General features: G+C 38.7%; 2 long non-coding RNA genes and 7 gene segments (V, D, J or C); 5 read left to right on the forward strand and 4 right to left on the reverse strand.

Annotated features, from left to right (window-relative positions):
• Positions 1-2,055: 2,055 nt before the first annotated feature.
• LOC113041968 (uncharacterized) lies at positions 2,056-3,866 on the reverse strand. Of its 3 annotated transcripts, XR_003275494.1 has the most exons (4): positions 3,852-3,866; positions 3,701-3,765; positions 3,459-3,553; positions 2,056-2,294 (listed from the first exon to the last, which is right to left on the reverse strand). It is a non-coding gene; the product is annotated as an uncharacterized LOC113041968 (long non-coding RNA). The 3 variants fall into 3 exon arrangements; XR_003275492.1 differs by having other exon boundaries at positions 3,459-3,765; XR_003275493.1 differs by lacking the exon at positions 3,852-3,866 and having other exon boundaries at positions 3,701-3,775.
• A 152-nt stretch (positions 3,867-4,018) lies between these two features.
• On the forward strand, positions 4,019-4,582 carry LOC113041788 (immunoglobulin kappa variable 4-1-like). The segment is given in 2 exon segments: positions 4,019-4,167; positions 4,263-4,582. Coding segments are annotated over 2 exon segments (375 nt in total).
• A 1,811-nt stretch (positions 4,583-6,393) lies between these two features.
• LOC113041789 (Ig kappa chain V-III region VH-like) lies at positions 6,394-6,920 on the forward strand. The segment is given in 2 exon segments: positions 6,394-6,523; positions 6,604-6,920. Coding segments are annotated over 2 exon segments (366 nt in total).
• Positions 6,921-7,885: 965 nt separating this feature from the next.
• Positions 7,886-8,347, reverse strand: LOC113041790 (Ig lambda chain C region-like). The segment is given in 2 exon segments: positions 7,886-8,202; positions 8,308-8,347. Coding segments are annotated over 2 exon segments (357 nt in total).
• Positions 8,348-9,631: 1,284 nt separating this feature from the next.
• On the forward strand, positions 9,632-10,115 carry LOC113041967 (immunoglobulin kappa variable 1D-8-like). The segment is given in 2 exon segments: positions 9,632-9,696; positions 9,793-10,115. Coding segments are annotated over 2 exon segments (375 nt in total).
• An 866-nt stretch (positions 10,116-10,981) lies between these two features.
• Positions 10,982-12,522, reverse strand: LOC113041971 (uncharacterized). The gene is made up of 3 exons (XR_003275497.1): positions 12,440-12,522; positions 12,308-12,359; positions 10,982-11,193 (listed from the first exon to the last, which is right to left on the reverse strand). It is a non-coding gene; the product is annotated as an uncharacterized LOC113041971 (long non-coding RNA).
• Positions 12,523-12,831: 309 nt separating this feature from the next.
• Positions 12,832-13,383, forward strand: LOC113041965 (immunoglobulin kappa variable 1-8-like). The segment is given in 2 exon segments: positions 12,832-12,973; positions 13,064-13,383. Coding segments are annotated over 2 exon segments (375 nt in total).
• Positions 13,384-14,903: 1,520 nt separating this feature from the next.
• Positions 14,904-16,302, reverse strand: LOC113041791 (Ig lambda chain C region-like). The segment is given in 3 exon segments: positions 14,904-15,322; positions 16,153-16,204; positions 16,294-16,302. Coding segments are annotated over 3 exon segments (378 nt in total).
• A 363-nt stretch (positions 16,303-16,665) lies between these two features.
• Positions 16,666-17,553, forward strand: LOC113041964 (Ig kappa chain V-III region VH-like). The segment is given in 2 exon segments: positions 16,666-16,807; positions 16,902-17,553. Coding segments are annotated over 2 exon segments (381 nt in total).
• Positions 17,554-24,532: the final 6,979 nt, after the last annotated feature.

Genomic DNA, 24,532 nt, shown 5'->3' on the forward strand with positions numbered 1-24,532 from the left:
TCTCTTGTAAGTCGGTGTGTGTACGGCGTGGGTTGTGGCCGACAACAGCCCAAATAAACACCCTTGTTCATTAAAATGCCTCGCCCTTGTCTGAGAATGTTACAGTATTTTTTATAGAATAGTGTAATTATTGTTCTTATGATTATCTAGGCCTACTGCCGACATGTGTTTTATAATCATACTCAGAATATAATATGCTAATAACTGTAGGACTTAATGAGCTTAGAGAGTAAAGATGAAAGTTTTGACCCCAATGTGATTTGGGCACACAACCTTGTGACCTGGAGTCAGACGCGCTACCGTTGCCCTGCTTCAGAACTTTTGGTGGAAGAGTCTGAAATTGTGATAGTGATTTAAAATGCTCTAAAAACAAATTTCGATGTACAAGTTTCGACAGGGAAACTTTCTCCTTTTCCTTTTCTCTTACTCTGCTTCTCCTCGGGGCTAATAATAACCCCCTGTAGCTCATTTGTGAGAGTGTGCCTGAAGCACCAAGAGCATATTGGGGCAGTTCATACTCTGCCTGGGACACACTTCTCCTTGCTCCAGACTGTTGTGCTAGCTTTTCATGCAGGGATAAGAGTTGTGTTTAGCAGTGGCTAATTTAGTTTCTTCATGACTGTTAATGGATGTTGTTCCAGGTTGTGATTGAGCAAAAGCTATTGTGGCTCTTTTTGTCTCAAGTGATTTTAAATAATAGTCTGTGTGTTACGAGGGATGCCTGTAGGAGGAGAGTGCCTTTTTCTGTTTTCTACTGTATTTTGTATAGCAAGGGAGATTTTTCTTATTTTTGTTACTTCCCCTTCTGACCCCTAGACACTGAGGGGAACATAACAACAGTCTGATAAAAAAGCTCATAATAATGTTAAACACACAGAAAAAAAAACTGCAATCCAGTGATTCTCAGATGCTCAGTGAGACTTTGTGCATTTGTGTTTTTCTCTGTATTAATGAGTTGATGATGAGAGTCGTATGAAGAAATGGACCGACTGAAGGAGGGGTTTTCCACAAGAGAGAGAGTCACTCTGCATCAGCACAAGCTTCAGCGCTCCGAGTGTTCAGACTCACACACTTTATAACACACACTCAACAGTGAAGAACACACATATGATCTTGATATTCATTTTGTTGAGGTCCATCATTATTTTTTTTTTTAGGATTATTAAATTAATTTAGTAAAATATATTTAATGGTTTCTCTCTAATACTTTCCACTCACTAATTTTTCAATGAAGTATTTCCATTGATGTAAGTTTTCAATCATGATGTATTTTATTATAGATTAATATTCCAAAAAAGAATCAGCAGGGACATAAATATGTTTCTGCTGAATACTATATTCATCATCTTCTAGTCAAAAGTCTCCATCCCTAAACAGTTAATTCATAAGTTGTGTAAATCTTATAAAACTATCTCTCAAACTCTAAAACTGTCTCATCAGTCCATGAGCAGAAGTGAAAATGATCCAGTTCAGAGCGTTGAACCGATCAAACAGTGAAACTGTGTTTCTGAGCTTTTTATTTTCATGGATATAAAAAATATATTTATATCTAAAGCATTTATTCAGTTTTACACTTGCTAAATGTTAATCTAACTCGCTTAATCTTACTAAATGTGTCTAATATTTGTGAAGTTCATGTTGTTTCATCAAGTATTTGCAGGTGTCTTTTCATGGTCTATTGAGTTTTTCAAAAAATAATTTTAAATGTGAGTTAAAGCTCTGATCCAAAGAAACACCCAAAACAAAAATAACAAAAAAGAACACAAAGACTTAAAGTTACAATTGTATTTTATTTTTTTTGAGTCAATTGTAATAGCATCATAACTGAATGATAAAGCAGACACATATGTTCTTGTATGAAGCACACAAAGCAGAGCAGATGCAGATGCGAGCGACTGAAGCTGGATGTGGAGAATGAAGGAGTCGCTCATGTGCTGTTAGTCTCCATGTGAGACATGAGTGAGAAGAGCAGCAGATCTACTCTGAACACTGCTGTCTCGTCACGTGTCCAGTGAGCGCAGGCTGACCGCTCCGTGTGGCCTCACAGCTCACTGAGGACGCTCTCCATCCACTCCTGCTCAGAGAGAGTCAGGCTGCTGCTCCAGCTGTACAGACCGTCCTTCTCCAGGAGCCCAGCGCTGCTCTCCTGAGACCTGCTGCTCCCGTCCACCTTCCAGCTCAGGCTCCAGTCTGACGGAAGCCCTTGCTGGCCACACACACCAGTGTCGCTGTCTTCTTTGAGGAGATCTCTGCACTGGAGGGCGGCAGGACGCTCACTTTAGGACGAGTGACGCCTGACAAACACACAACACTCACCTCAGTCAACAACAGCTTTTCCATCCTTTCAAAAAGTTTAAAAAAATATATGAAAGAGAAATAAAATGATTGCTTTTCCTGACCATTTTAAGTTACTGGAATGAATTTTATAAAGCAAGTTAACAGCAATGAAAGTTTGGTGAAATACGGGATAGTGGGGTAAAATCTGTCTTTGATATTATTTTTCCTCTAAACCACTCTAAACCACATATTTTTATGTATCTGGAGTACTAAAAACTTGTTACTAAAACTTAATATGAGCCTGAGAGGGTTAAGATGCACATGTATATTGGCTGATCCTTGACACAATCGCTTTTTTTCAAAAGTTGTACTTCAAGTAGCACATGAATCATATATTGACGAAGGTCTTCTTGACTATTTTTAGATAAAGTTTGGTTTGAGATAATTAAAGCAACATTTTTTAAATAATAAAAGTATATGTAAAAGTATAGTATTTTTGGTCTAAAGATCCCCTGCTGTTGGGGCTAAAGACACAATAATTAACATGATAATTAATAGAAGGCTGACTTTTCCATTTGTTGACATGACATGGTTAGATTCAGATGATAAATATCATATATTATATTATGTTGTTTCTGTATTTTAAAATGTTACATTTTAATGATAGTATATTTATTGAACAAAAATGAATACTTTTATTTCTCAAAATAAGCAGAAGATAGTAAAAAGTTAGCTAAAGTGATTGTTTGAACAAGTATTGACTAAGAAATTATTAAAAAAACATAATTTTTGCTGAAATATTTAAGTAAATATAATAACTGCAGGAGTTCATTACAGTTTTTGATGACAGCATGAGAAGATTGGGTACAAATGTTTTTTTAAAGTACAGAAAATATAACTTTTGTATCACATGTCTACTAAAAATTATTAACTTATCAAATATTTAAAAGATACAATTAAGCAACTATTGTTCACAGTTTTGAAATATCTGCAGATTTTACTTAAAAATCAACACTCTGATCTGAGAATTTATGTTGAGGTTGATTGCCAAACATTCAATGTGAACAAAAAAATAAAATTAAGAGATATATATAAACAAAAAATGTTATACTTTCTATAGCGTAACAAAGTGTTTCTGAGTCAGTTGTTGTATTAATAATATGAAATGATGATTGACTTACTGCCAACATCCAGTTTGGTGCCGCTGCCGAAAGTCCACCACAGTGATACAAACTAATAGAGCAGCTGAACAAAAACCTCCTGAACGCTTCACTAACTGAACAAACACACATCAACTGAGTCTCCAACAAACACACACTCACAGCACACATCACCTGCATTTACTTCATCTGTCTTATTACTAAAACATCAACCTCAATTATTGAAAGAAATTCACTTTTATATCAAGTGTGACGTGACTCACAATCAAACTCAGTTGATTCAGTGATTGACAGAGACACGTGTGATGATCCTCATGTCTGTAAAAACCTGCACAACATCCACGGATTTGACATCAAATTAATGAATTAACATTAATCATGTTTCTATCAAACTACAGTCAAAAATATTCTCACAGTCTCAGGAGAGAGTCAGGACCATATAGTCAGTCTAATCGATTTATTCAGTAGTGAATGGTCTGATACAATTTATATCAGATTTGCTATTAGAAGATATGATATTATGAAAAGGATTTGTGTCTGTTAATGAGCGACTGTCTGCAGGTAAATGATGTGAGTGTGTTTGCATATTGATCAGATGCTTCAGTGCTCTGAGAGTGTTTATAGTGCTGTGAGTTTAACACTTCATCACTGACACACACAACAATCTTCATCAACATGACCTTCATCATCATCTTCATCTGGACTCTTTCATACTGCTTTATACTACAAGGTGAATAGTGGATATTTCAAATAAACAACATTAAATGTCAAAAAGTTATTTTTATAAAAATATAATTATGGACTAATAAATGATTTGTGTTTCAGGGTGTAAAGCTCAGATCACAGTCACTCAGACTCCAGTGAAACCTGTCACACCAGGAGAAAATGTTGTGATGAGCTGTAAACTCAGTACTCCTGCACCCTGCAGCCCAAACCCCTGTGTGTTCTGGTACTTACAGAAATCTGGAGAAGCTCCTAAACTCCTGATTCGTTATGTTAACACCCGTCAGTCAGGAACTCCATCTAGATTCAGTGGCAGTGGATCTGGGACTGATTTCACTCTGAGCATCAGTGGAGTCCAGACTGAAGATGCTGGACATTATTACTGTCAGAGTTATCACAGTGTTAATGTGTTCACACAGTGATTGTGAGTCATACAAAAACCTGTGTCAGTCAGAGTCACAGTGACTGAACTGATGCTGCAGCTGATCAAACACTATCACTCACTACTGACACACAGAGACCAAACACAGAACTACACATGAGCTCAGAACTGAGTCCAGCATAAAGAAAAAAAAAAAATTGGATTATATATATATATAATTTTAATATACATTACAATCTATTTTATTCCTGTGATGCAAAGCTGAATGTTTAGCATCATTACTCCAGTCTTCAGTGTCACATGATCCTTCAGAAATTATTATTATATGCTGATTTATTATCAGTGCTGGAAACTGTTGTGCTGCTTAATATCTTTTGAAACCTGTGATACTTTTTTCAGGATTCTTTGATGAGTAAACAGTTAAAAAGAGCCAAATTTATTCAAAATAGAAAACTTTTCTAACAATATACACTATTCTGTTCAAAAGTTTGGGGTCAGTACAATTTTATTCTTTCTTTTTTGAAAGAAATTAAAACATTTATTCAGCAAGGATGTGTTAAATTGTTAAGAAGTGATAGCAAATATTTATAATGTCAGAAAATATTTATATTTTGAATAAATTCTGTTCTGTTTTTATTTATTTATTTATTTTTACTTTTTATTCATCAAAGATTCCTGAAAAAAGTATCGCAGTTTCCAAAAAATATTTGGCTGCACAACTGTTGCCAACATTGATAATTCTAATAATAAATCAGCATATTAGAATGATTTCTGAAGGATCATGAGACACTTTATACTGGAGTAATGGCTGATGGAAATTTAATGTTTCACAGAAATAAATTATATTTTAAAGTATATTGAAGTAAAAAACATTATTTTATTTTGTAATAACATTTTGCAAGATTAATGTGTTTTTTTCTTCTCCAGCCGCGAGAGGGCGCTCTATGTCTTCAGTGTAGACTACAGGAGAACTGAGCAGCATAGAGCGCCCTCTCGCGGCTGGAGACGGTAATGTTTTCTATTGGTTCATTTCTCTTAGTTAATTTCTCTTGGTTCATGTCAAATTAATTTTGATAAATAAGTCGCACCTGACTATAAGTCGCAGGACCAGCCAAACTATGAAAAAAAGTGCGACTTATAGTCCGGAAAATACGGTAAACCAAAAGAAATGAACCAAGAGAAAACATTACAGTCTCCAGCCGCGAGAGGGCGCTCTATGCTGCTCAGTGCTTCTCTATGCTTCTCTTGGTTCTTGTTTCTAATTAAATGCGACTTATACTTAGGTGCGACTTATAGTCCGGTATATACAGTAAAAAAGTGTCCCTGAATCCCAAACTTTTGACCGGTAGTGTACATAGATACAATTAAATGTAGTAATGTCCACCACCAAAAACCAGCAGCATCATCAAAAATCCTTGCGTGAAAGTGATTTCTCTGATCCAGTGACAAATTGAGAAAGAATAATGACACTTTCTCAAGAATCATTAGTAAAAAGTAAAACATGTCATGTTTTCATCTCCATGTGGGAATTTTAATTTCTGAGTGTTAAATTTCACCAAATACATTTAAACGAGCAGATCATGCTATCAACATGTCAAACCACTGCACGGTTACTGAATCTTCAGATTTGAAATGTTGATTAACAGTTTTACAGCTTATAAAACTAATGAGTGTTAAACAAACTCAACATCATAAAAACAGTGATTCTCATGAGCTTTTGTGTGTTTGTGTTTCTCTGTATAATGTGTCGATGATAAGAGTCTTATGAAGAAATGAATATTTAGTCAACTCGACTCACTGAAGGAGGGTTTTTCCACAGCGAGAGTCACTTTGCATCAGCACAAGCTTCATCGCTCCGAGTGTTTATAGCGTTCAGACTCACACACTTTATAACACACTGCTGTTTACCACGGTACACAACCAGCAAACACAATGAATCTCTTCAGCAGCTTCATCTGGATTCTGGCAGCTTTTCTTCCAGGTAACAGAAGAGAAAGATAATCATTTTTGACTCTTTAATGTTGATTTAATTTGATGAAACACTTATAATGTTGTTGTCAGCAGCATCCAGAGGAATCACTGTGACTCAGCCTAAAGTTCTGACTGTTTCTGAAGGACAAGACGTCACTATAGAGTGTAAAACTGATCCTGGTATATATGGATGGGGCTTATACTGGTATCAGCAGAAGACTGGAGAAACTCCTAAACTCATGATTACTGGAGTAAACGATCGCTATGGTAACAGTTTCAGTCGATTCAGTGGGAATGGAGCACGAGGTGGAACTGATTTCACTCTGAGCATCAGTGGAGTCCAGACTGAAGATGCTGGACATTATTACTGTATGAGTCGACACAGTGGTCCAGTGTTCACACAGTGATTGTGAGTGGTACAAAAACCTGTGTCAGTCAGAGTCACAGTGACTGAACTGATGATGCAGCTGATCAAACACTATCACTCACTCTACAGAGAAGAAACACAATGTTGAGCTCCATCATTCTTTTTAAGATTATTAAATGTATTTTGATAATTTAAATATATATATATATTTTATGGTATATCTATACTACTTTCCACTCACTAATTTTTCAATCCATGGCGTATTTTTATGATGCATCATTTCTTTCTTCTTTCTAATTATATAAAAATAATCAGCAGGACATAAAGATGCAGCTCCTGAATAGTTTATTTATTATCTTCCATCTGATCTTTCCCTAAACAGTTAATTCATAAGTTGTGTAAATCTTATAAAACTATCTCTCAAACTCTAAAACTGTCTCATCAGTGCATGAGCAGAAGTGAAAATGATCCAGTTCAGAGCGTTTAACCGATCAAACAGTGAAACTGTGAGTTTGAAGTTTGAATTTTCACGGATTAAAAAAAACAAAAAAAAAACAAAAAAAAAACAAACAAACATATATATATATCAGTTTTTGCACTTGCTAAATGTTAATCTAACTCACTTAATCTTATTAAATGTGTCTAATATTTGTGAAGTTCATGTTGTTTCATCGTCTATCTGCAGGTGTTTTTTCATGCTTCATTGAGTTAAGTTTCCATTTTTTTTATATGTGAGATAAAGCCCTAAACCAAGGAAACACCCAAAACAAAAATGAAAAACAAAAAGAACACAAAGGCATAAAGTCACAATTGTATTTTATTTTCATTGAGCACATTGTAATAGAATCATAACTGAATGATAAAGCAGACACATATGTTCTTGTATGAAGCACACAAAGCAGAGCAGATGCAGATGCGAGCGACTGAAGCTGGATGTGGAGAATGAAGGAGTCGCTCATGTGCTGTTAGTCTCCATGTGAGACATGAGTGAGAAGAGCAGCAGATCTACTCTGAACACTGCTGTCTCGTCACGTGTCCAGTGAGCGCAGGCTGACCGCTCCGTGTGGCCTCACAGCTCACTGAGACGCTCTCCATCCACTCCTGCTCAGAGAGAGTCAGGCTGCTGCTCCAGCTGTACAGACCGTCCTTCTCCAGGAGCCCAGCGCTGCTCTCCTGAGACCTGCTGCTCCCGTCCACCTTCCAGCTCAGGCTCCAGTCTGACGGGAAGCCCTTGCTGGCCACACACACCAGTGTCGCTGTCTTCTTTGAGGAGATCTCTGCACTGGAGGGCGGCAGGACGCTCACTTTAGGACGAGTGACGGCTGACAAACACACAACACTCACCTCAGTCAACAACACAAAGAATTTCTATCCTTTCAGATTCATGAAATATATATTAACAATTAATACAGTGATAGTTTTATTACTCATTTTAGCAACATTTAACTGCCAGTCAACTGAATACATTTTTACAAAACTTGTGATCAGCAAAGCAATGAAAGTTTGATGAAAAATATTGATTTGAAGACACATTTCTTCACAGAGACACAACTTCAATGAGGGTCACTTTGATTAAAATTATACATTTTTGATGGCAGCATGAGAAAATTGGGTACAAAATTTTGTTTAAAAAAAGTAATAAACCTTTTATCTGGTATGTCTACTGTAAATTCTTAATCAAACAAATATTAAAAATACAATAAAGCAAAAATTATTTCCAGATTTAAAATATCTGCAGGCTTTACTTAAAAATCAACACACTTATCTGAAAATATAAGTTTAATTACTGTCAGAAATTGTCAGGTAAAATGAAAATGATGTCATAATGACAAACTAATGTAAATTTTATTTCAGTGCACCTTTTTAACATTTAGAATTTAATTATCAATGAAGAAAAAAGAGCTGAAGCTCTGAAAAGTCATTATATTAAGTTGAAATAACAGAAATGATTATAGTTCACTGGATGAAAACAATCAAAACCATCTTTACAATGTTAACTGTTAAACATTCAGTGTGAACTAAAAATAAAAATATTTAAATATAAAAATACATAAACAAGCATGCATCTTTTCTATAGCGTAACAAAGTGTTTCTGAGTCAGTTGTTGTATTAATAATATGAAATGATGATTGACTTACTGCCAACATCCAGTTTGGTGCCGCTGCCGAAAGTCCACCACAGTGATACAAACTAATAGAGCAGCTGAACAAAAACCTCCTGAACGCTTCACTAACTGAACAAACACACATCAACTGAGTCTCCAACAAACACACACTCACAGCACACATCACCTGCATTTACTTCATCTGTCTTATTACTAAAACATCAACCTCAATTATTGAAAGAAATTCACTTTTATATCAAGTGTGACGTGACTCACAATCAAACTCAGTTGATTCAGTGATTGACAGAGACACGTGTGACGATCCTCATGTCTGTAAAAACCTGCACAACATCCACGGATTTGACATCACAAGAGTAAGGTTAATGTACTAAAGTTGGTCTTGAAGATGTTTTCAGAATTAAAGTGAATGATACAGTTTTTATAGTTTGGCTAATAGAAGATCAACTGATTTTTTACTAGATGTTCTCACTCCAGGAATTGGTTTGTATTTCAGGCCTTTGACTGAGACTGAGCGACTGTCTGCAGGTAAATGATGTGAGTGTGTTTGCATATTGATCAGATGCTTCAGTGCTCTGAGAGTGTTTATAGTGCTGTGAGTTTAACACTTCATCACTGACACACACAACAATCTTCATCAACATGACCTTCATCATCTTCATCTGGACTCTTTCATACTGCTTTATGCTACAAGGTGAATAGAGTATATTTCAAATAATATTATTTAAATAATTGTATAATATATGTCAAATAATATATTTTTATGGACTAATAAATGTGTGTGTTTCAGGGTGTAAAGCTCAAATTACAGTGACTCAGACTCCTTCACTGAAACCTGTCACACCAGGAGAAAATGTTGTGATGAGCTGTAAACTCAGTACTCCTACACCCTGCACCCCAGACACCTGTGTGTCCTGGTACTTACAGAAACCTGGAGAAGCTCCTAAACTCCTGATTTATTATGTATACCATCTCCAGTCAGGAACTCCATCTAGATTCAGTGGCAGTGGATCTGGGACTGATTTCACTCTGACCATCAGTGGAGTCCAGACTGAAGATGCTGGACATTATTACTGTCAGAGTTATCACAGTGGTAGTGTGTTCACACAGTGATTGTGAGTGGTACAAAAACCTGTGTCAGTCAGAGTCACAGTGACTGAACTGATGCTGCAGCTGATCAAACACTATCACTCACTACTGACACACAGAGACCAAACACAGAACTACACATGAGCTCACAACTGAGTTAGGACTCACATCAGCTCTATTAGACTCAGATCTGTCCTGGGACAGACGGGTTTGACTCAGTTATGATTTGGTTTTGTGAAGAATTTATATGAAATCAATCCAAAAACACACAAATGTTTCTCTGTTACAGGTTTTTTTTTTTATGTTTTTAGGTTATACTTACAATCATACTGATAAACTGCCTCATGATACTATCACTCAAACTTCATAAGTGTCTCATCAGTGCATGAGCAGAAGTGAAAGTGTTTCAGTTCAGAGCGTTGAACTGATCAAACAGTGAAACTGTGAGTTTGAGCTGAAATCAGATTTGCATTGACAGCTTTAGTGATTCTGATGGTCTCAGAATAGAGCAGCTCCGTCTCCAGAGACCATGTTCAAACCCCAAGAGCTTCAGTTCACATTTACTGCTAAACACAGCTGTTCTCAACTATTACAATCCATCAACAGCAGCTGAAACTTTAGTGAAGGAAGGACACACTGATCAATGATGCAGTCGAACACAAATGGAAGGCGTTCAGAAGCTTTATTGAATGAACAGCAATGGCAGCACATTGAAAGACTGCTTGAGTATTGAGCTGTAAATCAGGAGACGGCTGTGAATCCTGCTGCTCTTCACTGGAGAAACATCAGCACTCGGAGCTCTTGAGGAACGAGGTCTCGTGATCAGCTCCGTCATGTGTTACTCTGCAGACGAAGCGCTCGCCGGCTTCCCAGCGTGCTTTGCTGAGGCTCAGGACGCTGCTGCGGCTGTAGCGTCCGTCCCGCTCGCTCTCTGCGCTGGTCTGAACCCCCTCGGTGACCTCTGACCCGTCCAGCGTCCAGCTCACCTGCGCCCCCTGTGGAGAGTAAGAGCTGAGCAGACAGAGCAGTGCGGCTGAGTCTCCAGAGATCTGCAGAGAAGAGGGAGGCAGCAGAGACACGGAGGGCTTCACTGCGGGACCAGCTGCAACACACACACACACAAAATCACAATCAGTTCATCTTTACTGTAACTCCACATCACTGCTCTCCTTCATATAACACAAATATCCTGAATGAAGTTTGAAAATATTCTCCATCAGCTTTTAACAATTAAATGTTCTGTTAAGAAATGTACACTACAAAAACGGTCATAATTTTAATGGCAAAATAATAAAATGTTATGGGAAAAACTGTTAATTGGTTAACAGTAAGTTCTATACAGTTTTATATTTCACTATATACAGTGAAAAACTGTAGTAAATCAAACAGGACATTTCATGTTATTTTACAGTAAAATATTGAATGCAGTTTTTGAAAATGAAAGAATAAATCTGACAATCACAGCTGCTATTTTTATTTACTATAATTTATAGTCAACAAATAATATCAAGCACAACATACTGTATAAATATAAATCAGTTCTCTTAAGAAAACATGATATACTGTCAAATTTATGCTATTTTTTTACTGAATTAAGTCATTTTTAAAAAAGATTTTATAAAACATCTCTGACCAAGTGCAAATTGATAATTTTTTGTGGTACTGTTTTAAGATTTAAGAAACAAATTGAACTATTTTGAAAATAATCAACATTCGGGACATTTTCTCATTAAGATAATTATATGTAAATGTATAGTTTAACTAATGCATTTTAACATGCTTATCAGCTAAATTTCATTTTGACTCATAAAAATAAATATATTCTGCCTATATCATTCAGCTTTTGTGTCATGCACAAATTAAAATATTTTAAGAAATAACTGAGAATTCATAAAAAAATGCCATTATTTAAAATATATCAAACTGTTAGCATACAAAAATGTGAAATTACTAATGTAAAATATTAAGTACAAATATAAACTATGGCTTGAAATGGGAAAATATTGAATATCACCAAATATGACTTGTACATAATATAGCAGAGAAAATGTAATAATTAAATACATTCATAGGTGCAATCAATCAATCAATAAAACAGAATGAACATTTACAATAAAATTATAAGTATTGTTGCCAAATGTTCTTAAATAAACTTAAACCTTTTTCTAACAAACACACACTATATATTTATATGAAATAATTTAAGAAAGACTTACTTCTGATGGTCAGTTTAGTTCCTCCACCAAAAGTGTACCACAGTGCTTCATTCTAGTGAAAGCGTCGTACAAAAACCTCCGTCACACTCAAATAAACACAAACTCCAGCAGAGAAAGAGAGAAGAGACTCACACACTGATATCAGACTCAACAGCAGCTCTTCTCAACAGCACTCAGCAATTATTATAAAAAACAGCACAAAATCTTCATCTTTAATAATAAATTCTTGTTATTACATTAAGGCTAAAATCAAATCATTTGTTTTATAATCAGTCCCAAAAATCATCATATTTACAAAACACCTGTTATTTAAAGCTTTGTGATGACCAAGATTTAGAAGGTGACTCCTCTGAATGACCTTTGACCTGTTATACAGTATCATACTAGACCTATCATGGATGACATCAAATCTGTAACACAGGTATTAAATGATCTCAGCGTGAAAATCTGTATTAGCAAAGATAATAAACAGTAAATGATGAATCTGCTGTCTGCAGGTAAATGATGTGAGTGTGTTTGCATATTGATCAGATGCTTCAGTGCTCTGAGAGTGTTTATAGTGCTGTGAGTTTAACACTTCATCACTGACACACACAACAATCTTCATCAACATGACCTTCATCATCATCTTCATCTGGACTCTTTCATACTGCTTTATACTACAAGGTGAATAGTGTATATTTTAAATAATAATAAATAATTGAATTATATGCCAAGTAATATATTTTTATGGACTAATAAATGTGTGTGTTTCAGGGTGTAAAGCTCAGATCACAGTCACTCAGACTCCAGTGAAACCTGTCACACCAGGAGAAAATGTTGTGATGAGCTGTAAACTCAGTACTCCTGCTACAGGCTGCAGCCCACCCTGTGTGTCCTGGTACTTACAGAAACCTGGAGAAGCTCCTAAACTCCTGATTTATTGGACAAGCACCATCCAGTCAGGAACTCCATCTAGATTCAGTGGCAGTGGATCTGGGACTGATTTCACTCTGAGCATCAGTGGAGTCCAGACTGAAGATGCTGGACATTATTACTGTCAGAGTTATCACAGTGGTTATGTGTTCACACAGTGATTGTGAGTCGTACAAAAACCTGTGTCAGTCAGAGTCACAGTGACTGAACTGATGCTGCAGCTGATCAAACACTATCACTCACTACTGACACACAGAGACCAAACACAGAACTACACATGAGCTCACAACTGAGTTAGGACTCACATCAGCTCTATTAGACTCAGATCTGTCCTGTTAAAAATGTAAAAGATTGGATGACCAATAGTTTTCTCCTATTAAATTCGGATAAGACAGAGATATTAATTATTGGACGCAAAAACCGTACACAGAATCTAGTAGACTACAATTAGCAACTAGACGGATGTACTACAGTATTTATTCCTCTACAGTCAAAAATCTGGGTGTTATATTAGACAGCAACTTGTCTTCTACCACGTTACAATCCATCGCATTCTTATTCTTTAGCTTGGGTTAAACTAATTAATTTAACTTTGTTGGAACAGCAGCTACGCTAATGATGTCTCTATTTGTTTCTCTGAAGCTCCAGTCTGGATCCAGAACACCTGAGAAGAGATGATGCTGACCCTGGATCAACAACAGAACTAACAAATATTGCTATTTACTATTCAATCAAATTATAATTGCTGATAATAATGTTCATCGTCTGGTTCACTATGTCTTGTATACATTTTTATTTCAATTTTCATTTGCACATAAACTGATCACCACTTATAAGCTACTACTAAATATTGTAGAAACTTAATTTTCTTTGCAATGATTGTATAGTAAAGAGCACTAGACAAATAAACTTTAATTGAATTGAATTTAACATATTTGTACCACTTCATATATTTAATCAATTTAACAAGGAAGAGTGCCTTTTTTTTGCCAAAATTACCATATACAAATGTGATATAGATTTTTTACAACAGCTCAATAAACTAGAAGTTTTATTCCGAGACTTGCGTTTTACACACCATATTGCCTGTTTTTTTTATTTTTTTTTATTTTATGGTTTATCTCTTCTTCTTTCCACTCACTCATTTGTAAATTGCATAATTTATTTCTTCTTTCTAATTATAGATTCATATTCCAAAATGAATTGGCATGAATCTTGCAGTCAAAAAGTTGTGTAAGTCTTATAAACTATCACTCAAACTTCATAACTGTCTCATCAGTGCATGAGCAGAAGTGAAAGTGTTTCAGTTCAGATGAACCGATCAAACAGTGAAACTATGAGTTTGACTTTTAATGGATATTAAATAAAATATATAAAGAATTTATTCAGTTTTACACTTAATCTAACCCACTTAATCTTATTAAGTGTGTCTAAGTTCATGTTGTTTCATCATCTGTCTGCAGGTGTTTTTTTACGTCCGTTGAGTTACGTTTTTCAATTTTTTATTTAAATGTGAGTAAAAAAACACTGATCCAAAAAAAGAGCTGAAACAAAAATAACAAAAAAGAACACAAAGACTTAAAGTTACTATTGTATTTTATTTATTGACTGAATTGTAATAGCATCATAACTGAATGATAAAGCAGACACGTATGTTCTTGTATGAAGCACACAAAGCAGAGCAGATGCAGATGCGAGCGACTGAAGCTGGATGTGGAGAATGAAGGAGTCGCTCATGTGCTGTTAGTCTCCATGTGAGACATGAGTGAGAAGAGCAGCAGATCTACTCTGAACACTGCTGTCTCGTCACGTGTCCAGTGAGCGCAGGCTGACCGCTCCGTGTGGCCTCACAGCTCACTGAGACGCTCTCCATCCACTCCTGCTCAGAGAGAGTCAGGCTGCTGCTCCAGCTGTACAGACCGTCCTTCTCCAGGAGCCCAGCGCTGCTCTCCTGAGACCTGCTGCTCCCGTCCACCTTCCAGCTCAGGCTCCAGTCTGACGGGAAGCCCTTGCTGGCCACACACACCAGTGTCGCTGTCTTCTTTGAGGAGATCTCTGCACTGGAGGGCGGCAGGACGCTCACTTTAGGACGAGTGACGCCTGACAAACACACAACACTCACCTCAGTCAAGAACTAAGCTTTTCTCTACTTTCAGATTCATACAAAATATATATAAACAATTAATACAATGGGAGATTTATTAGTCATTTTAACAACATTAAACTGCCAGTCATCTGAATATTTTTTTTACAAAATGTGTGATCAGCAAAGCAACGCATGTTTTGTGAAATATATTAATATACTAAAGAGTCATTTTCATTATCAAATATAATATTACTTTGATTAAAAGCATCAAAGATCAGAGGTGACCTGCAATTTTTGATGACATCATGAGAAAATCAGATACAAAACCCTGCTTTAAAAATAGAAAATAAAACAAAATGTCTGGGATGTGTATTATAACTTTCAAAATAAATTATTCAAATATTATTGTTAACAAAAAATACAATTAAGCCATTTCCAGTTTGAAAATATCTGCATGTGACTTAAAATTCAACACACTAATCAGAAAATTTAAGTTTAATTATTTTTTAATCATCTTATTTAATTATCTTTTTAATTATCACTTACTACAATCAAAGTGGTGCCAAAATGACAATCATATAACATTGATTTCAGTGCATTTAAAATTTAATAATCAGTAAATATCAAATTAACAGAAATTATTATAGTTTACTGGATGAACTAAAAAATGCCATGACAATCAAAACCATCTTTACAATGTTGACTGTTAAACACTCAATGTGAACTAAAAATATAAATATATATAAATATAAAAATAAATAAACAAGCATGCATCATTTCTACAGCGTAACAAAGTGTTTCTGCGTCAGTTGTTGTATTAATAATGAAATGATGATTGACTTACTGCCAACATCCAGTTTGGTGCCGCTGCCGAAAGTCCACCACAGTGATACAAACTAATAGAGCAGCTGAACAAAAACCTCCTGAACGCTTCACTAACTGAACAAACACACATCAACTGAGTCTCCAACAAACACACACTCACAGCACACATCACCTGCATTTACTTCATCTGTCTTATTACTAAAACATCAACCTCAATTATTGAAAGAAATTCACTTTTATATCAAGTGTGACGTGACTCACAATCAAACTCAGTTGATTCAGTGATTGACAGAGACACGTGTGATGATCCTCATGTCTGTAAAAACCTGCACAACATCCACGGATTTGACATCACAAGAGTAAGGTTAATGTACGAAAGTTGGTCTTGAAGATGTTTTCAGAATTAAAGTGAATGATACAGTTTTCTATAGTTTGGCTAATAGAAGACGTTCAGTAATTGTTTTTTATTTCAGGCCTGTGTCTGTTAATGAGCGACTGTCTGCAGGTAAATGATGTGAGTGTGTTTGCATATTGATCAGATGCTTCAGTGCTCTGAGAGTGTTTATAGTGCTGTGAGTTTAACACTTCATCACTGACACACACAACAATCTTCATCAACATGACCTTCATCATCATCTTCATCTGGACTCTTTCATACTGCTTTATACTACAAGGTGAATAGTGCATATTTCAAATAAACGACATTAAATGTCAAAAATTTATTTTTATAAAAATATAATTATGGACTAATAAATGTGTGTGTTTCAGGGTGTAAAGCTCAGATCACAGTCACTCAGACTCCAGTGAAACCTGTCACACCAGGAGAAAATGTAGAGATGAGCTGTAAACTCAGTACTGATACACGCTGCAGCACACCCTGTGTGTCCTGGTACTTACAGAAACCTGGAGAAGCTCCTAAACTCCTGATTCGTTATGTTACCACCCGTCAGTCAGAAACTCCATCTAGATTCAGTGGCAGTGGATCTGGGACTGATTTCACTCTGACCATCAGTGGAGTCCAGACTGAAGATGCTGGACATTATTACTGTCAGAGTGCTCACGTCATCAGTGGTAGCTGGGTGTTCACACAGTGATTGTGAGTGGTACAAAAACCTGTGTCAGTCAGAGTCACAGTGACTGAACTGATGCTGCAGCTGATCAAACACTATCACTCACTACTGACACACAGAGACCAAACACAGAACTACACATGAGCTCACAACTCATGTCCGTCCACTTCATTTCGGTACCTCGAGGGAGAGTAACAGAAATAGAGGAGGAGATGGGGAGGTGGAGGGATGCCAAAAGAATTGATGCTGGGACGGTGCATGAGTGCTGCTTACCCTTGTGACAAACAACTGCACTTAAGTATACTTTTATAAAGTGTACTTATTGCAGAAAAAATATATTTTAAAAGAACACATGTAAGTGCAAATAAAATGTAATTTAATGTAAAACATTATACTTGTAATTATTTTAAAATGTATCACAAAGTTTTAAAAATATATGTAAGCAGTTGAAAAATACAACACTAATGTTCACCGGAGGCTGTGACCTATATTTTATTTGCATTAAAAATCATGTTTTTTTCAAGTGTGTGTATGTGTGTGTGTGTGTGCATGTTAAAGTTTATTCATTCTTTTATTCAAACAACAAATTTGGCTTAAATGTTTAATTCTAAGTGCATCTATTCTATGAGCATCTGATTGCCTTGTATAGTTTGCATCATCATTCAGGTGTGAATCTGAGCTTTAATTATAAATGTTTTAGACTGTCCCGTAGTTTGGCGATGATGTGCATGGACCGAAAGTCCTTAAAGCTTGCCGTTTGTTCACATATCTCATATTTTCTTCTTGTTAAATGTGTTTTAAATGACAGTGATTTGAAACAGATGATAAAATGACAGGCTTGTGCTGCAGATCTAGAGATGTTTTGCCGTCTAACCTCAGGACGCTGATTACAGGATGTTTTTCAGGCCTCAAGCTGGTGCATTTATTCAGCTGCTGCGGCATCTAGTGATCTGCGCTTGTAAATGTGATTTAATGGTCAAATTAGAGTACATTTCTACTCTCACACTCAACACTCTCCTTACATATACATTTCTACTCTCTCTCACACACTTACATTCTCCTTTCACAAACATATATTCTTGCTTTACACACATACATTCTCCTTGCACATACATAATTTTTTTTTTGTTTTTGTTTTTTTGCTTTCACACACATGCATTCTCCTTTTACATATATGTTTCTACCTTTTTTGGTATCCATTACTTCCTGTTTAAGCAGGAAGTCACTCTCAGACCAGGAAATACATGTGCAAGACCTGCTCAGCTCTTCCTCACAATCTTACAGTTATGCTATTCAAGGTCATCATGCTTTCTTTTCAAGCACATATTTTAAGTTTTTATTTTTAACGTATCATTATGTAACCTATGTGTTCTACAGATCTGTGTACAAGTTCTAAGAAACTGATTTTGATCATATTAACAAGGCGTAATGCTAAAGAATTTTTCTACTGGTCCGGTTCAGCCAGCGGTTTAATTTTTTTTTAAAGTAGGTACAATTGTTCAAAGATAAAACTGAAATAAACCATTTTTCAGGTCTTTCAGGTAGGCCTAACTATACCATTCCTAACTGTACACTATTCCAGTTAAGGATGCACTGATCAGGATTTTATTTATTTTACAATCAAATGAGCAGATTCCCATTCTCGTTGCCAATTTATTTAGTTCTTATTCTTTCTTTTTTTCTTTACATTTATTAAATGTTTATTTTGCTCAGTTACTGGCCAAACTAACCGTGAGCAAACAAACAAACAAACAAAAAATATATGCAACATGAAGCAAGTGCACTAAACAAAAAAATCCTATGGGCTCAATTAATATTTTATTATTACTATTTATTATTATTAGTTTTATTTACTTAAGTATATGTGTGTCTGCACTATGTTTGTACTTTCTGTACTGGAAGCTCCTGACGAAATTTCTTCTGTGTGTAAACACTTGGCAATAAAGCTCTTTCCGATTCTGATGAAAATGCTAATTCAATCTCTGACAGCAGGTGGCGCTTATACAACACTAATCTAGCAGTGAGTAATTGCTGCACGCAGAGCTGCAATTAGGAAAAAATAAATAAGTAAATTAAATTCTAAAAATAAATAAACCGCAATGAGTCTTGAGTTATTTAAATAATATAAAGATATCGCTGTCCCTAACTTGCAACCCCCCAATTATTTCACTTCCTATTAAATGAAAAAAAAAAAAAACCTTGGGCGCTTATAATACGTCTATAGAGGATTTTCATGACGTGTCATTAATCCGGAAGTCGACCATTTTGGAGGCACAGAACGTAATCATTTCAACTGAACGGACTTGCAAATTTGACTGATTATTGCTGTTAAAAAAATTTACGAGTTTTGGTCTGTACTAATCGGTCGCATCGGTTAAACACATTTCAAGTTCTGTCAAAAGTTAAAGAGAAGAGAGCAAAAAAAGTGATTAAAGAAGGCGTTTGTGGTTCAGAGTGTTACAATTAGAGCATCAGCTCATCAACCACATGCACATGTGTAAATGAATTTTTACAAAAAGCTCATCCACCTCTTCCAGCGATTCGATGGGCAGCTGAATGCATTCAGGAGACTCTGGCTCTTGAGCAACCTGCTGCTCAGGTGATGGACCTTGGCCACCAGCTGGTCCTGCTGCAGCTTAATGTGTTCCCGCAGGCTAAAAATATGGACCTGAGCGATTGTTGAATACATAGTATTATATAATAATTATGTTATAGGGAACATGCTTAAAGTCGCTGCCGAAACAAGGCTTTGTTGTTGCAGAGTGCCGGACGAGCAGACAATTATTATTTTTTACACCAGTGCAGCGCGGAAAAAAAGCTGTAAAGTTATATACCAGCCTCCTACAGTTCTGCAGCTCAAGAGACGGTAGTCCAGCGCGTCGCCTACACATTTCCAAGTTGTAAAGTTTAAATAAAACAACATATCTATCGCAAATGTAAACACCTCCATCAATGCAACGTCATTCCCGTATTGCCAAAGAGCTGTATGGACACACAAATCAGATCTGAACAGTTGCGACATACAGTGTGGACATCATTATTTTAGATCAGATTCCAATAGCATAGATAATCGTATTTGGACTAACAGTGTGAATGTAGCCATAGTCAACATTTCATTTATACATGTGCTGTGACAGTACCTCTCTCAACCACAAACGCCTTCTTTAATCACTTTTTTGCTCTCTTCTCTTTAACTTTTGACAGAACTCGAAATGTGTTTAACCTATGCGACCGATTAGTACAGACCAAAACTCGACCATTTTTTGTAGCAGCTATAATCAGCCAAATTTGGGAGTCCATTCAGTAGCATTGTTTATGTTCAGTGCCTCCATCATTGCAGACTTCTGGATTGATGACGCGTCCGTGAAAACCCTCTATCTGGCAACACGACTGAGGCTGAGCTCGCGTCCTCTGAGGAGTGTTTCCGTGCATGCGATCTTGCGGTCGCAGTCTCGCTGGTGCTGAGGCACGGCGGCTACCGCAATAGCAGGAATCGCACAGGATCTGGCGAACGGGTTGGAGACGGCTCGTCCTATCTCCACCCGTGTTCACTAGATCTAGAGCTCATTCTCGAGGCTTGGAAACCAGCGCTGCAGTTTCTTCACCCTCTGAGACAGCTCGCTGCAGCATCCATATTTCTCTGAGGAGATTTATGTTATTTGTGTGACTGAGTAGCATAAAATAATATATATATAAAAAAAGACATGAGCGCTGCCGAGGCAACGCGTGTATTACATGGTTTCATTTTTATGTGAGTTTTTCTACACCAGATCGTGTTGACTAGTCTGGTTGCTGACTACATTTAATTCTAAGGAATAAAATGACATATTTATCTGACTATGTGAAGTTAGATGTACAGGGGCTCTAGGGATGTGATTTCTTTTGTGAGAACACGTGTGTACCGCTCTTCCTCTGAGGAGGTTGAGGCGGTCAGGGGCTGCTGGGCGGAGCAGTCCCAAAGTGTTCCAGCCCCACGTGCCGGGGGTGTCACTTTTGTACTCCGCAGATGCTAGAGTCAAAGTGGTGCTCCCAGGCCGAAGGCTTCTAGTGGAAAGCAGTTCTACGGACTGTTGTTTTCACTGGACAGCCTTCATCATAATGTCCTGACGCCTAGGACGTTTTGAGGGCCAGCTCCCTCTGGGGAAGAGTGGTGTACACCGCATTACACGGTGCCCGTCTCTCTCAGTGCCCTCAGGAGATCATTCTGCCAACCCTGCTGTTGTTCCAGGGCGCAGCGATCTCCGGCGAGCGCTTCTCTCAGTTACCGTCAGGAAACGTAGCGGTGCTGAGAGGCTCGCTACCTCTACGGAGGTCTCTAGAGCAGCTAGTACGGTCATCCCCTGCTGGTCCACCGCTTCAAGGCACCGAGCTAGTGGCTCTAGGCGCACCAGAGGCCAGTCTCGCGAGACTGGTTCCCTTAGGAGGTCACATGGCGGTGTGGGAGCCCCTGCCAAGAGTACTTCACGGGGTCCTGCCCCGAGCAGGCTCTGGTCTAGTCTTCCTGACAGACGATATGGGTCTGAGGACCGTCGTTTTTAGGAGACTTCAGCTATGATAGTCCTGATGCTGCGGCTCAGGACCTCGGAGGGCAGGCCCCTCTGGGGAAGAGCGGTGTACACCGCATTACACGGTGCCCGTCTCTCCTCAGTGCCCTCAGGAGATCGATTTGCCAACCCTGCCGGTGTTCCAGGGCGCAGCAGTCTCCAGCGAGTGCTTCTCTCAGTTACCGCCCGGAAACGTGGAATCCTTGGTTCTTGTCCCAGGGCCTGGTGCTGGGAGCTCCTTGTCGCCGCGTGATGCTAGCGACGGATGCGTCCCTCACCCGCTGGGGTGTGGTCATGAGTGGCCACCCTGCCCGTGGTCTGTGGAGTGGTCGCCATCTGACATGGCACATCAACTGCCTGGAGATGCTGGCCGTGCTTCGTGCACTTCGTTAATTTCTCCCAGACCTAAGAGGTCACCATGTGTTGGTGCGCACCGACAACACAGCGGTGGTCTCTTACATCAACCACCAAGGAGGTCTGCACTCACCCCGTTTATACAACTAGCGTACCATATCCTTGTGTGGGCCCAGGACGAATTCCTCTTGCTCAGAGCAGTTCACATTCCTGGGCATCTTAATATGGGAGCAGACATCCTGTTGAGCAGGGGCTGAGGCCCGGGGAATGGCGGCTTCACACTGAGGTGATGAAGCAGAGTTGGAAATGTTGGCCAGACTTGGGTGGATCTGTTTGCGACTCGAGAGACATCGCACTGTCCCCTCTGGCTTCCTCTGACTTATCCTGCTCCACTGGGGCTGGACGCCATGGTACACGACATGGCCGAAGCTTCATCTGTACATTTTCCCCCGATTGCTCTGCTCTCGGGAGTTCTGGAGAGAGTGTGCCGGGACGGAGTCCGGCTGCTGTTAGTAGCCCCGTTCTGGACGCCAGCTCGACCCAGTTAACTGCCCGGATGGTACAGTGCTGGAGTTCCTGCAGGCTCTCCGCAGGGTTGACCCACTCCACCTTGAAGGTCTACGTGGCGGCCATGGTGGCCTACCACGCCCCTCTCGGCGGCCAGTCAGTGAGCAGAAACCCTCTGGTTACATATTTCCTCCATGGTGCGCTGAGGCTGATGCCTCCGGCCAGAAGAAGCTTATGCTAAGCGGTGATCAGGATGCTGTCCTAAGCCTCGAGTCCTCTGATCTCCCCTCTCCTGGGGGTCAAGGCTCACTCCACTAGAAGTGTGGCGGCCTCCAAGGCCTTCCTAGCAGGTGTCTCTATGCGTGACATCTGCGAGGCTGCGGGGTGGTCCACGCCCTTGACCTTCGTAAGATTTTACGGTCTAGATTTACGAGCCGCTCCAGGCCCCTCTGTTCTCTCGTCCTAGCTGTGCAGTTTCCCACACTGGCAGAGATTTGTAAGTCTGGCGGCGTGGGCATTCTCGTTCCCCAATCGTTCTTGACGCAGCTCGAGTTCCTGAAGAAGAACGTCTAAGGTTACGTATGTAACCCTGGTTCCACCGCTGAGTCGCAGTGCCACACTTCCGGCATCTCTGGCTGGCGCTTACTTCATCCTTTGAGGCTGGGGCCGGCTGTGCCTCTCCTGCTTTTATGCTTCCTGGTCTCTGACGTCACCCGCCTATGACGTCTCGCCCTTCCTTTGGACTGATTATACATATTATTCAGAGACGTCACGCTGGACGCGTTCCCCAATCGTTCTCGACGCAGCGTCTCGTTCCTTCGAGGAACCAGGGTTACATACGTAACCTTAGACGTTTCTCACTAGAACTGAACCTACAACCAACAAAAATTACTTTCATTACCATATTGATCTGGACTCTGACTGTATTATGTAGAGGTTTGTGGCTGGAAAGATATATATGTTATTTTTAATGTAGTGAAGATATATGTTTGTAAAAGTGTTTGTGATTTCTGATCTTTCTCATTTGACAGAATCTATTGGGCAGGTGACAGTGACTCAAACTCCCTCAGTGCTGCTCGCTCAAACTGGACAATCAGTCACTGTGACCTGTACATTTAACAGAGATGCAGACTGCTGTCACAATGGAAACCATTTTCTTAGCTGGCTCTTACAGAAACCTGGAGAAGCTCCTAAACTCTTGATTTATGCATCAATCAATCAGCGATCAGGAACTCCATCTAGATTCAGTGGCAGTAGATCATCTGGGAGAGATTTCATTCTGAGCATCAGTGGAGTCCAGACTGAAGATGCTGGACATTATTACTGTCTGAATGCACACTGGATAAACAATGGCCATGTGTTCACACAGTGATTGTGAGTGTTACAAAAACCTGTGTCAGTCAGAGTCACAGTGACTGAACTGATGCTGCAGCTGATCAAACACTATCACTCACTACTGACACACAGAGACCAAACACAGAACTACACATGAGCTCACAACTGAGTTAGGACTCACATCAGCTCTATTAGACTCAGATCTGTCCTGTGACAGACGGGTTTGACTCAACTATACTTAGAATCAGAGAAAACAGAGTGTGTAAACAGACTAAATAAAACAACAATGGCATAATATGCTGTTTTGATTTTGTACAATACTCATCTTATTATACGGTCATACAGCAAAGTCATTAGCCGTGTTTCCACTGTCGGGCCTAAACCGGGCGTGCCAGTGCATGCCAGGGCCAGTCACGTTTCCACTGACACATCCGGGGCTTGATTGTGCCTCATCGGGGCTTCCTCGTGGCCAATGGTCAGGGTTTTTTGGCCCGACGAAAACCTTGGGCCAAAGCAGGCCAGCTGGGGCTAGAGGAGGGGTTATGAACAAAGGGGGAGTTTCTCCGCGTCTGGAGATCGTCAGCCGCGG

This window comes from Carassius auratus, chromosome 24, assembly GCF_003368295.1.
Source record: "Carassius auratus strain Wakin chromosome 24, ASM336829v1, whole genome shotgun sequence".
Classification (NCBI taxonomy): Eukaryota; Metazoa; Chordata; class Actinopteri; order Cypriniformes; family Cyprinidae; genus Carassius; species Carassius auratus.